Genomic DNA, 14,703 nt, shown 5'->3' with positions numbered 1-14,703 from the left:
CTTTTATATGTATAGTGTCCTTCCAGTTATGAACATTTTCTGGCAGTATGTGAACCATTAAAGGTATAAAGCAGAGAATAAATTCAGTGTTTCAGCTGTGTTGCCAGAAGAGAACACTTCTGTGACTTAATCTTTACTGACCACACCAAAACACGAATATGTAATGAATGGCAGGCAGTCTGGCTTTAAATCAAGCACAGCACTTCAGCTGATAAGGCACACCTGCTTATCTGGGATCCTAACAGGTTTGATTTTGTTTTGTTCACCTTGCTGAGGGAAATGCTCTTAGGGCTTTGTACAGGGTCATGCTCCCTGTTTCCTCTGGCCCAGTGAATGTGAGTTCCTCCATGTGCTGTGTCTTCATCAGGAGGTGTAGAAGGCTCCTCCGCTTCACCCGGTTTATAAGCTGATGGTGAAAGGTCCCATTAGGGAAGATGGAGATGTGGAGAAAAGCTGAGAAGGAAAGAGCTTGAGTCTCTCAGTTCAGCAAGCATGTAGCCATTAGGCTATATGTAGAGCATGGGCAATAGCACTGCTGGTTTTTGGTGATGCTGACTGCAGCTGCTTTCTTCTACATGAAACTCGGTGATGCCTATGTATGTGAGCACATGTATGAGTATGGTAGGTGCACCTCATGTAAGGGCAGTGCAGTCAAATGTAAGAGAGATGCCAACCCAGACAGCCCTCTCAAGGTGGAAAAATTGGGTATATGGAGCCACATTCAAATTTCTGAACCACCTGGCAAGTAGGAAGTAATTATGAGAAAGAAATCACAGCACCACTGAAATAAAACCTTTGGGTTTTCCTCTGCCTAGAAATTTATGACCAGCTGTGTTACTGCAGATTGTAAAGGGCATGAGGATAGCTACCAAAAGTGGTCGAGCTGTAATAGCACTGAGTTCAGCGCTGGCTAATTTACTTTTCTTTCTGTCAGGGTAAATTAGTCCACATTGCTTCTCATTTCCATGGTTAAACTGCTTCTGGTGTCTGAGTTTACTCATTTAAAACTAAGTCTGACATTTGTGAGGTGTACTGTAGTTTGCAGTGTTGATGTACATTTAGTTTGAAATTTACTCAAGTTTATGTTGTCTTGACTGAAGAGAAGCAAAGGCAGGTCTGTGGCTGTATCTGAACCGAGTGAATCTGTTTAGTTCAAGCTGTGACGGTATCGGTAAAATGACTGATACTTAGTTTGCAATATCTAATATTTGTATTTTTGTGAAACTAAGTGCTTACCTGTAAGTGAAGGCTGTACTGTTTTACTCAGGTTCTCCTCAAGAATACTTAGAGTATTACATATTTCCAGTACTCTTACCCGGAATTGCTGAACTTCTGCATCGAGCAAAGAAGGAAAAGTGTTTTGAGGTTAGTTTTTAGTTTTCAGTTCAAATCATTGGCAGGAAATTAGAGCCTTTTATTTCACAGGCAGTATTTCTTTATTTGGTCTTTTGCATGAAAACCAGCCACAGTATCATGAAATAATGTATCATGAGTTGTTTTGGATCTGGTCTTTAATGTTGTTTTCTCCAGTAATTCGGAACAGATTGTATACTACACACACTTGACCATTATGACAATCTCTAACTCACAACAAACCCTCCTTAAGTATCTAGCCTAAATAGTGTTTTATTTTAGAGAAACAGACTTTCAAATCCAAATCTGTACATTCAATAACAGTAAGTTATTACAAGTTTTGCTCGGTCTTAACAAGATTTGTGTGTGTCTATAAACTGATTGATTTGTAGATGTATTTATAGTCTGTCATTAATACAGGTGAAATAGGAAAGTGGTTTGTTTACATGTCATTATAGCTTGACATCTCTGTACATCATTCTTGCCATCACATTTACATTACCTAGCCAAGAACAGATTGAACATATATATTATTCATCATGCTTTTAATGAAATCTATATTGATTTTTTTTTTTTTAAAGGAAGTGCGTATCCTTTAACAGGAAAAAGACATGTCTTACAGCTGGCTTAAAATACTGTCCTTGATAGATGTGACATATTTCTAAAAGCAATAAACCAGCACTTAATACAAAAGTATGAAAATTCTTAGAAATATTTCAGTTTCAAACTCAGGACAAACCTAAGGTTACTTTGTCTATTTTAATCTTGGAAATTTTGCAGAGCTAAAGTGGTATATAGATTAGGAAGTATCTGTTCTGGAAATGGGTTTTGTATGGGTCTGTGTGTTGCTTTTTAGTAAAGTGATAAAAATCCATTCCTAATATGCATATAAACTTAATAAAAATGAGCACATCTTATCAAAAAGACAGTGAGTGATTCTCATTGTTATATGAAGAGATGTTCTGCTATTGGGAAACCAAGTTTAGGAAAGCAAGCTTATGTCAGGTGTTCATTTTCCAGTGACATCATGTCTTCCTCCTTTTGAACAATAACCAGTAAAACAATGCGTGCTGTAAAACTGAATATTTGCGTTCTTTTCCCTTACTGTCCAGGTGCTTGTACTTGGACATTGTTTCCTTATCTGACTTAAATACGTAACTCCTGATTATACTTTTGTTTCATAAGAAATGTGTTGATCCATATGGATTTGGAGAAAAAAACCCATGCTATAATTTGTATTAAAATGGTTAGTGCAATAGCTAGAACTGATTTTTAGGGTCAAATTAGAGCCTTTAGAAACCCAGAGAAAGTTAGGGACAGGGAGAAAAAATCTTGTGATAAACACACCAGAAGATAGTTTCAAAACATAGGAGAACAAAGAGTAGAAGTATTCATGGAATTCATGACAAAACAGGAAAGGAACATGATTAATTGTGATTAAGCTAACTAAAGTAATGAAGGATGAGAACAGAATACTGGGGTTGAATTTTGGATAGACGTGAGTCATTAAAGGCTGTAAAGGGCAGCTGTATAGAATAAACCAGTGGAAGATAAATGGAAGAAGTACTGGAAGGAAGGGAGAAATAACTGAACTGACTGCAGTTGACATTGAATGAGCCTGGTAGAAGAGGGAGGGAATTGTAAGGGAGAATGAAGAGTGGGTTTTTGATGAGAGGGACTAAAGGTTTTCATGTTTTGAAGGAGAATGAAGATGAATGGGAAGAGAATAAAAAATTTAAGTAGGAGAGTTGTTTAGCAATTTAAATTGTGGTAAGGGAGATCAGATCATGGGACCAACAGAGGAATTGAAGGAAGAGATCAGAAAAGATGCATCCATGTCTGGAAAGGAAGAATTGTAGAATCAGATGGGAAAGTCAGGAAAAGGAGATGTTCATGCTGAAAGTAGTCATTTGTGTAGGAAGGAATTCTGCAAGATCTTACTCAGAAGGTGGTATAGAAACATAACAACTTAAACATTTCCTTTAAAGTAGGTTCTCTTGCATTACGTAGAACATATGAAAAATTGGTAAAGCAGAAACCTAGAAAAAACACCAGCTGCTAGATACATTTGCAGACTTCAAACTGACATAAATATGAGAATGGTCTGCAGAACCTTCATTTTTAAATCAGAGATGAAAGAAACCTATTAGATTGCCCAGTGTATTCCCTTGCTGATTTTTTTTCCCCTTCTTCCTTAAGTTCTCCTGTGCTTTATTCTGTCTGCTACTGAATGTCTCCAGGGGGAAGATGATTTGCTTAAATCTTTTCTCTCATGAGAACTGACTAATGCATTCATTTTTCAGCATCAAAATTGAACAATGTTTAGGTGTTTGTTATTAGCATAACTCTGATTTTTCTTTCTGGTTCGCAATCACAGAAAGAGGATGTTGTATCAGATTCAGTAGTGGATTATATTATATTTAAAAGTATGATAGTTCAAGGAAAGTGAATGGAAGAACGTTTCCTAATGACTTTGCTATCTCCTGATCACCAGTATTTTTGCATGATTATTGCCAAGCACATCTTACTTAAACTGAAAAATTGAAAATGAATTCTGAATATAAATAGTTTATAAACACATCTGCAGGTTAACAATGCACATTGTGCAGGTATTTCCTGTGTTTATCCTGATTCATGTAACATAGGATGAACGTGTCAAAGGCAGGTCAACTTATGTCATTTTTTCCCTTCTGTAAATGTTGACTGCTGTGCAACTAATGTTTTAATTCACTAGCAAAGTGGACTGTTTCCTGGCAAAAAAACCCCAAAAAACCAAAACCCTCAGCTTGACCAAATTCCTCCCTGGTAAGTTCACTGGATCTAGCAAGGATAAACCAAGAAGAATTTTATTTCTTTGGTGATGACTGTTTTGACAACACTGTTCTGATTGTTTTTTCCTGTTGCAAAGGAAAAGCAGTTTACTTAAAACAGATTAAATTACTACTTCTTGATTAAATTGAATTTTTCTGTCAAAGTATAGAAATTATTCTCTGAAACAATTCACTAAGTAATGGGACCCAGTTTCATACTGTGATTGAGAATAGCTGTACAACAATGATCAGACTCTGCTATCTGTTTTCAGTTTCTGTTCAAGTCAAAATTTGTCCACTTAACATCTAAAATGACCTGTAGGTAGCTCTCCAATGAAGGTGTTGGTCTCTTAAAGCTTAGATGTTTGGCTTCTTGGAGCAGTATCTGGCATTAGCATGACAATGTGAAAATTCCTTAAGGAGATGTATTTCTTTGCAGCGAAGCACTCTAATGGAGTGCTACGTGAACCCCAAAGCTTCTGTCGTCATGAAACAGATCATAAAGGCACATGGGGTTCAGGACTGATAATTGTTTTGTGATGTTTTCTTTTTTCCTGTTCTTCTGCTTTTCTGTTTTTTAAAAGAAGCTCTCTTTCTGTGGGAAAAGACTGTATGTCTGCCAAGGTTAAGAGTCACTTAGAAAGGTAAAAGGTTTCACTGGTATCGTCTAGGCATCCCAAGCAGTCTAGCTCTAAACTTCACATTTGACATCCCCTAGCTACATGACTACCCTGTACTCTTCACTGTGCAGTCAGCACCTCACACAGTGTTCCTCTTCCACTTCACCTGTGGCTGAAGTAGTACACTGACTGCCAAATTATGCCATGTAGAGCATTTTTTTCTGCCTGTCTGTTCATGTACCCCAGTTCTTTTTGCATCATATTCTTGTAACACAGGGAGAAATGCAGATGGTGAGTATAATGCATAGAATAAAACCATTCATCGTGCGTTGAATTTCCAGTTACATGTGTATTGTATTTTTCTTAGCAAGTGGTAGTAGTACCTTCATTTCTTACATTTCATTCAAGATTCTAGCCTCTTTCATGACGTTTAGCTGTTTTACAAATGTGTTTGACCCATGTGAATTGTCTTCCTTAAAAAGTAGTAATTGCAGTTGAATCTCCTGTTTCAGGGTAAATATTACCTTCTGGCTGGGAACTAGGCTGTTAGCTAGATGGCTGCTAATCGGTGTTTCTGTTCTGCAGAGGCTTAATGTCTTTTAGCGTTCTGGCTGTCTACATCTATAACATATCATGTAAGAGGGGTTCAGAAGGTGCTAGTCAAGCTCTTCTGTTATTCTGACCAGAAGTCTATGTTATATTCTCCATATCATGGTTACTCTGGTTTATGATAAGCAGAGTAAGCACCTGAACTCATGTATACATTCAGTCTGTAAAGATGGAATGTGGAGAGGAAATCTCTAAGAAAAGGAAGGCCCTGGTCAATTCTGTATTGACCAAAATTCAGGCTTTGAATTTTGAACTCAAGACTTATTTTACAGCATACAGTGCCATTCAGCTAAACAGGTACTGACTGCATGAGTCACCAAGGGTAACCCACTGCAAAGCATTTTGCAGAATTTTCTTTGGTGGCAGTAAAGTCTTACCTTTTTTTTTTTTTCAGAGCAAAGCACAAATGTTTTGCTCTGAAGCTCCCCGTTTTTAATTTTCTACTGGATTCTCTCTAACATCCATGGTATCCATGGTTGTGGATATACATATGCCTTGTTTCTGCCTTCCTTTCCAGAGTACCCAACAGACGGTTTTGTCTGAGCAGCCATACAATACTCTGCTCTGTGTGTGTCTCGGGTATTCACAATGCCTTCAAGCTGGTTCCGTACGCAGGAGGAAACAATATTCCATCCATGTTCCTTCTGTGCCTTGGAAGCAGTGAGGTATTTTAAGTATGGTAGTATGGTAATAGTACTTTGAACAAAATGGCAAGTCATTTTCAACATATTTTCATATATGAGTCCTGTTAATTTCTTTGCAATGAGATTGCCACTTAAAACACCCTTCAGAGGTATTTGTTATAGCTATACTGCAGCAAATACCAAGATAGTATATGTAGCATTTTCTCACTCAGTTTTTGACTTGACTTGAAAGCATTCCACAAAATTTCTAAAATTTTGGCTGAGCTACTGACTGTTGGCAGTAGCAATATTAAAGTAGACAGAGTAATGTACTCTATATTTTATTTAATAAAAGCAGTCAATTTAGCTTCTGTTCCCCTCCAGTAGTAAAAACATGTGTCCAATCCAAAGATAATAAATAATCTGAAACTATCTTCTATCTTTAGAGAAAAAGGACCAAATTTATTGCCTGTGATTTCCTAACTGAGTGGTTATACAAGTAAGTTAATCGTGGCTTTTTTACTTTTAATTACACTTAATGGTTCAAAGGCATTAATTTGCAAATAGCTGAAATTTAAATTAATATGAGTTGTTTTCTTTCTCTTTTTGTTATCAGCAAGAACCCAAAGAGGAAAGATGAGTCATTCACAGATTTCTTCTCCATTCCTTTTGTTAACGACTGGCTAAAGGATCAGTAAGTTATTGCAGTAACCTTTTCTCCTTTTATTCTTTTTCCCTTGCTATTCCAAAAAAGTAATGGAGCTTTGAAGCGTTGCAACTGTGCCCTCTAAATGCCCTTTACTGTGTGCAGCAAAGAACTGTATGATGCTTTCTAACTTGATACTGTATTGGTTACAAGGTATTTTGTACAAGGACTGTTCACAGAGCTACTAGTTTAGAATTCCTAAACATTTTAACTGTAGAATGCAGGGCATTCAAATAGTCTGGTGATATTATGAATATCTTTGTACTACGGAGCAAAGCAGTGTTTTCAGTACTGCTTCCTACTATGGAAATCTTTGAGGATATATAGTCTAGAAATTCTTCCTCTAACTGTAAGCAGCTGTTTTAAAAATACCTGTAATAATCCTTGGTGTTAGGATGCATTTCTGCAGACATTTATGACTTTGCATTTGAGAAATGAACATTTGTTTTGGCAGCTTCAATCATGTATTCCTCGTTATTCCTGTAGAACCAAGCTACACAGTAGTTTTGAAAGAAATGTTACTGTCCTCGAGAATGCATTTTGTTTTAAAACGTAGCTGATGTATGAGAAAAGAAGAGTAAAATCATAGTCCACAGTGAGAGAATAAGAAAATTACAGAGGTCAGATTTTAAAGAAAAAATTCCATTTGCAAACTTAAATAGAGGCGAGATTGGTAGTTGGTGAAAACTTAGAGATATTAGTATCTTTGGAGATGTATTTACTTCATTACGCTATATAAATGGAAATTGAGCTTTCTTGAAGTCTTGTCCTGTGAAACTTGGAACGTTGAGTCACTGATCCAGCAAGGGGAAAGCTCCTTGACATTCACAGGTCTTTGGAGACAAGCTGATAATTGTGGAATGAGCAGTTAACTTCGACTGTCTTAGAGGTACTCATGTGATCATAGTTGTGTAGGAAGTTTCTGCGGTAAGAGATGGACATTCTGGAGAGTAACCCATTGCATCCCAACTCCGATACCTTCTGGTACCTGCTACTGCATCATACTGTCCAGCCACTGTTCAAACCTACCACTGGTAGGACATTTATAATGGTTTCCCTCTGTAGCTTTCTAGGTCTTGTCAACAAGATTCCCATTAAAGGCGGTGAATTTTGTAGTTTGGAAACTTCATGAACTGTGGTGAGGTTGTCATACTCATTTCTTAAGCATGCTGAAGAGCTCTTGGGTAGTAAGGCAGTTTTGATACCACTGAATTGTGAGGATGGATATTTGTACCTAATGTAAATATCTACGATCACAGTTTAACAAACATTTCTTTTGGAAGTAAAGCTGACCTAAATGGTTCCCTGCTCTCTCCTGTTCTTCACCGCAACCTGCCTGGAGGCAACCTATCACCCTGTCTGGTAGGATGCTTGGTTATCCTGATCAGGGACCTACTCAGAGCTAGAAATCTCTCTGCCAAAATCTGTGCGGGTGGTTTGTATGGCTGTTTAAAGTATAGATAATTTCTCCGATCTGGTTCACCTGGAAGCCTGACAAACTTTTGTATTGGCAGAAAAGAAGGATTAAAATGAAGGGTTCAGGGCAAGGTGAATAGAACAAATGAGCTGCTAAGATACAGAGGTGGTGGCAGGAACTGCTTGAGTCAGCTGTGCCAGCAAGAGAAATACATGGTGGAATCACAGCCTGAATGACTCATAGCTTCTGTTAGTACTTGTGCTCCTAAATAACGTAGTGACAGCTCCACAAGGACACTGAAGTGTCAAAGTCCTACGGAAACCGGTACACATTTACTCTTAAATCTGCTAAACAAGTAGACCTCTAAAATAGTAATTAAACCCCAGCTTTTTGTGAACTTATCTTAAAATTACAGATTTCTTAATGACTATTGCTTATGAAATTTAATGAACTTCATGAACTTTCTTAATGAAAATTGCTTATTAGAGCAAAATGACAGATTACAATATTAAATAAGAATAAAAATGAGATAATTTATTTTTATGTCCTGGATATGTCATGAATAGTTTATTATCTATCCTTCCAGATATCACATTTAAAATGTAATTGATTCTATGCTTTTTATTGCCATTTCCATTTTTATTTATAAAGGAGTTTTCATTTTTTAACAGGATTTATGAATATCTAAGTGACAATATGCTAAAAAGTGCTGGTCAGATTTTGAGGGGAAGCATCCTTATCCCAACTGTTTAGATGGTATAGTAAAGAAAAAGAAGTTAAAAGTGTTGCTGCAAATTTAAGGGGTAAACTCTTGTGTTGCTTTTTCAGTTACTTGTCTAAATTTGAAAAGCATTCTGAAAAGTATGTTAAACAGAAATACATTTCTATATTGTGTTACGATAGTGTTTATCAGTGCAAAGTGGTCTTCATGCTTATAAAAAAAATAAACCCAGAGGGATAAATTTTTGTTCTGTCAGAGATCCAGCTTTTTTTAATGTATTCCATGCTTCTGTATGACTACTTTGGCTCTCCTCCAGTGCCTCCAGTTTTTACTTTGAAGCTCTTTTTTTTTTTTTTTTTTTTTTTTTTAAGAATAGTCAAAGCCACAGTCTTATGAGCCTCACTCTGTATGATGTATTTCTAAATGAGATCTTGCAGCCTACTTTTCCTTTACAAGGAGACCCAAATGGTGCATCACTTTCCAGAATTTTAAATGCATGCATTGTACCTTTAAAAGCTGATTACTGTAGGTGAAGGAGCTTGTAAAATTTAAATTTGTTTTCAGCCTTAGTATTTACAGTAATTGCCATGACATCAGTAAATAAAAGCCTCGGTTAGCTACCTTGTCTTCTGCTGGGTTCTGTATGTTACCAGTAGCACTGACAAAATATTATATCTCTTGGTAATCCTTGATTCCTGAAACAGATTTCAAAAGCAGTAGAAGGAGCAGCCTCAACACTGACTGGTAATCTACATTTCATGTCCAGGGGAACGTTTTCCTAAAGGACAGCTGTACCTTTCAAAGGACAAGAAACTGGAGTTTTAAAAAGAAACTAACAAAAGTTTTTGGAGACTTCCTAAAATACATACCAATGTCCCTATCTTTACATTCAGGACTGCTGATATATCCAAGTAAAGTAGATAGAATTAGAACCTTGAATGTTTTGTACTCCTATAAATATGCTAATGAGCAGCACAGTTGCCTTTTGTCAGCATTTTCCAGTGGTGTTTCTGGTTGAATAGCAGTGAAGCTCATTCGCAAGTAACCAAGCTCTATGTACTGAATCAGGGACAGGGAAAGAGTGTGATCTGTGTATATGCCCTGATTCCCCTGAAATTTTAGTTTTCTGGCATAGATAGGCTGAGTTTTTATTCTGAGTATCATGGAAGTATCATACCCAACCTTCTTTAGCATATTAATGAAAGAAATATTAAGAAAACCATAAAAAATAGTTCCACTGCTTTGAAAAATACTGATATCATAAAAGTCTACTGTCACGTGAATTTAATAATATGACAGTATTGTTCAGGTTCACCTTCAACCCTTACATTCAGTGAAGGAGAATGGTATATGGATCTTGGTTAGGAATAAGCATAAGTATTTCCCTGGCTGTTCAAGATCAGTCTTTGTATGTGTATATTGCAGGGGTTACAGGAACTGGAGGTGCATTTTATAAATAAGCATTAATTCACAAGAATTTATTTATCTGCATTTTCTAATTTTCTATATGGAATTATTTACTTCATACTCAGTTCAGAAGGACACATTTCCTGGTTTAATCTATCTATGTGTACCAAAATAAATGTGCAGATACAGAAAAAATAAATTTATCGTGGCTTTAATGAAGTGGACAGCTAAGATAAATATATATATAAGTCTATAAATGATTACTAAAACTGAAGCAGTTGCTTTTTGCTGAATACCTATATATGCATATATACACATGGATTAAAAAAAAAATTTCCTCCCTGCCCCCCAATATTTTAATTAGTTGAAGTCTGCTGGTCTCAGCTGCCTTTACAGTTGACTTCATTGTCAGTTCTCAGATGGCCAATAGGGGTAATTTTGCACGGGTGACTAATTTCTTTTTTTCCATAATGTGCCCAGTTTCTACAGGCTTTGCTTTCTGCACACTGCTGTATTTCACTGGTTTGTCTCTAAACCAGCCATGTTTAGAGTATATTTGATTTGCATTGTGATTTTTCTTTCATTTTCTGTAATAATTTGAGCTTTAAGTCTTGCTTTGGGGATATGATGAGCAGCACGTTTAATTGTAATAACAGAAAATTCCAACAAATATGTCTGTATGAATGTAATTCTGGGTGGATCCAAGTAAAGACTTGCCAGTCCAGTAATATGGCAGAATTCAAGGTAACAAAGGAGAATTTTTTGACTTAAAAAAACTACAACTGTGTGTTGGAAAATTGCCCGAAGTTTCTGTATAAAATACATTGTGTAATGGTGTTTTATGAGGTTGAGGTTTTATGGCTACAGATCCTGATGCAGTGTTGAAACTTGCCTGAATTTATGTAAAATTGTCAAAATGGCAATGAGAAAATTGAAATTTGAAAAAAAAAATAATTGAAAATGTATTAGTGGTTTGTGAGACCTTACTAATGTTGCTGTTAGAGCACTAAGGGGAGATTATTTTTGCTGTTGTTAGGTCTTTGTGCTTACAGGATATGAAGTCTGAGCTAAAGTTACACATAGATGGAAATTTCCCGACTGGCATGAGTGGACTTTGGAATAGGTCCACGTTTGGTTTCCTTCAGTCCAGGACCACAAACATTCTTACAGAATACATAAATATTGGTTATACAAAAGAGAAAACTGAGGCAACACATTATGATTTGCAAAATATGTAGCAAGTATGCAAGCACAGGAGGAGGACTGAGTTTAATCATTAAAATGGATAAGTCCTTCACAAGTAGAGAGCATACTAAGAGGCAGGAAAGCCACTATAATGGTCAGACAGAATATTCTTGCTCTGCTATTGTTTTGGCATGTTCTCACCACTGAGACTTCTTGCTGTGCTTCCTTTCATTCCTCTGACATTCTTGTTACCATTCACCTGTTCTGCCTCATTCTCCTGTCCATTATATGACTCTGCCTCCCCACTTAACAACTTTCTCATGTTAGTTCCACACCGTCGTTTCTTTTTACCATGTCTTTTCTTCATTATAAATAGTAAATAAGTATATAAATAATTTGTATATGTTAACTGTTGTATGCATATTATCACTATGACCACTTTGATAATACTTCTAAGTGTATATTGATAGGTTTTTTATACTGTAATATTTTGCATCTTTTTTATGTGTGTGGTCTCTTGTTTTAGAATTGTGGCTGAGACAGAAATGAACCAATAAATTTAAAAGTTAAATGTTTTGTTTGTTCACAACTTAGAGCCTTTATATTTGACGATATTTGAAATACAAAAGTGTATTCAAAAGACCAGGAAAGCAGTGGAAGATGCACAGAACGAAGGGGGGCAAAGGGGTCAAAATAAATACTTTTTTTTTTCCCTTCATTTAGCTATTGGCAGTATCAAGGAGCTTTTATTTGTTGGTGTTTTTTTTCCTCCAAATACTTTTCTCTTCTTCCAGAGCACTTAGATTACTGTAAAAACCAGTAGTTAGTAATGTCTTTCTGACTTTTGAATAGTTGTATTAATACTTAAAATGTTACAAAGAAAGGTCTCAGTTCATACTTGATTTGACTTGTGAAAATGTTCCAGGGTATTTTTGTCAAGTGTCTGTGGGAATATTTCCCTGTAAACCTGCGAGACTCATACAGTGATAATGTAATACATGATTAATATATCTAATTGGTTATAAATACCAGGTCAGATAAATCAGTACTTCAGTGTCCGATTGCTTATGAATAATTGTCTTCCTGCTTTTGGGGCAAATGATCTTAATAGTATCTATAGCAGAGATTTTTTGAGACATTTATTTTGCATCAAAACTATGCTTTTTCATTGTTGCACACTTGCAGCTCTGGATAGGCATGTAAGGAGAAGAACTTAATGAAGGCAGGTGCTGCTCTAGTATTTCTAGATTCTATGAGTAGGAATAAGAAATAATGGAAATGTAAAACTACTTTGGAAAATTTCCAGAACAATTTTTTGGTTGTTCAAACCAGCATTTGAATTTCTGGAGTACTTTCCAAACCGAAGACTTTCTCAGAATCCTTTTTTTAAGAGTTAAGCAGATCACCATGGTCATTTACTTGTGTGATGTATATTTATCCCTATTCTTTGGTCTGTTCTTGTGTCTTTTAGATTATGAATTTTGCAGCGATTCTGTCGTTGCCTATGTTCATATATGATATAAATATTCAAGAACAATAACCATCAAAGTCAAATTAAAGGTGAAGTGGTTGTGGCTGTTTAATATGGCAGCGGCTGTCGCATTGAAGCTTACAGGCCTCCAGAAGGCCTGATTCCTGTTATTAGGGTCGCTTCAATATTTCCAGAGATGAGCTTTCTAAAACCAGAGGGAAGCCCTGATCATTCGTTGGTGTACCTGGATATTCCCCTGTCACCTGAACCCATCTGCTTCAGGCACTGATGCTCTCTGTGGCTAGCGCAGGGGTCCTGCAGGCAGCTAGTTGTAAGGCTGGTGGTTAAATGTGGTGGTTGTCTGTTACGGTTAGGGAACAGATTTAAATAGGAAGAGTAATTACAAAATCCTGAATTACACATAGTGAAAATTTTGCTTGATTAAATGTTTCCTTGTATTTCCTTTTCAAGGAAAGAGTCAGACATATTTGTAGGACAGAGTAGGAACTTAGTGACAGCTGGGGTTTCTGGACATTACTGTGCACAAATACTGACTGTATAGAGTGTCCCTCAGCATGACTGTGAACTCCATAGGTTAGCTTGTCTGTTTTGCGGACAAGCTAATGGAAGGCTTTCTCCCCTCTGCACCTTCTTCAGAGTTCATTGAGAAACCCAGCTTCTGTCCATGAAGAATCAGATACATGTCTTCAATAAGAACCTTTTTCATATACCTCATACGTTTATTTAATGCAAGTCTGTTTTGTATCTTCTGGGTGCCAAATTCCACCTTATAATGTAATATAATTAGTAAGCATCTCACATAATCAGGATCTGTACAAGTTTGCTCATAAAGCAAGAAATGTGTTTCTGGAATTTACCTTTCCTCTGGTCAGTGTCTGCTTTACTCAGATTTGGTAAAATATAATACTTAAAAATAATTGTACTGATGCTCTTTTACAGGTGTATCTTATGTTAAACAATATATCCTATATATATATATCTATATATATCTCAATAGGTTTAATGTGTGGGCTTTTAAGATTGTGCATAATCAAAGACTAAATAAGCAGAATGTAGTCAGTGTGCATTTTACTGTCAGTTTTAATCTTCTTGGAGGCATACAGCTGTCTTCTGCCACAAATGACATATTCCCTCTTTTCCTAGTTCACTGCTGAGGGGCGATTGCCTCTGCTCAGATTCTATTTTTATTTGACCCGAAGCCAATTGCCTGTACTCTTTCAGACAGAACCGGACCTGGCATGACTTCTCTTCTTTAAAGCTGCCCTGTTGAAATGATTGATATTTGCCAGTGACTGTTGTACTGAAAAGGAAGTCCTGTCTTGCTTGATTTTTATATTGGTTTCTCAAATTTAGTGTTGGATTATAAACTAGACATTTTTGAAAATGAAAGCAAATGAATGCTAGAGTTGGCCTTGCAGGCGAGGAGAAATCTCAGTTTGTTCTTTGGAGATGTACTCATTCTTAGAGCAAGTTCAATGTCTTTGATATAACTGGTGAAAATATGTAGGTCTTTCTGTGATTTTCCCACTGTAAGTTTTGGTGTTCAAAGAGATCAAAAATAGAACAGAGGATGAAAGCCTATCAGGCAAACCAGCACAGTCCAACTTCATATTTTTAAGACTAATTATAAGAAGCTGTTAGCTCGGGAAGCCTTGCTTGTCCAGCACTTGTGATTTCCCTTGAGCTGTAAAAATGCTAATCAATGTTCACAGAGCTAAAACTGTTTAGCTTAGTGAGAGACTCCTTTTATTTTTGTCTTA

The 14,703-nt window shown here is 36.4% G+C and overlaps 1 protein-coding gene across 1 annotated transcript in view; it reads left to right on the top strand.

Moving 5' to 3' along the window:
• IQCK (IQ motif containing K) overlaps window positions 1–14,703 on the top strand; it is a 50,492-nt gene that overhangs the window by 4,015 nt on the left and 31,774 nt on the right. Inside the window, exons 4-6 of the mRNA XM_055707029.1 lie at window positions 1,268–1,365; window positions 6,462–6,514; window positions 6,632–6,709. Of these exons, the coding sequence (XP_055563004.1) occupies window positions 1,268–1,365; window positions 6,462–6,514; window positions 6,632–6,709 (229 nt within the window). The remainder of the gene's footprint in view (window positions 1–1,267; window positions 1,366–6,461; window positions 6,515–6,631; window positions 6,710–14,703) is intronic.

The sequence above is a fragment of the Falco cherrug genome, chromosome 4 (genome assembly GCF_023634085.1).
Source record: "Falco cherrug isolate bFalChe1 chromosome 4, bFalChe1.pri, whole genome shotgun sequence".
In the NCBI taxonomy this organism is placed as follows: Eukaryota; Metazoa; Chordata; class Aves; order Falconiformes; family Falconidae; genus Falco; species Falco cherrug.
This window is presented reverse-complemented; position numbering and strand designations above follow the sequence as displayed.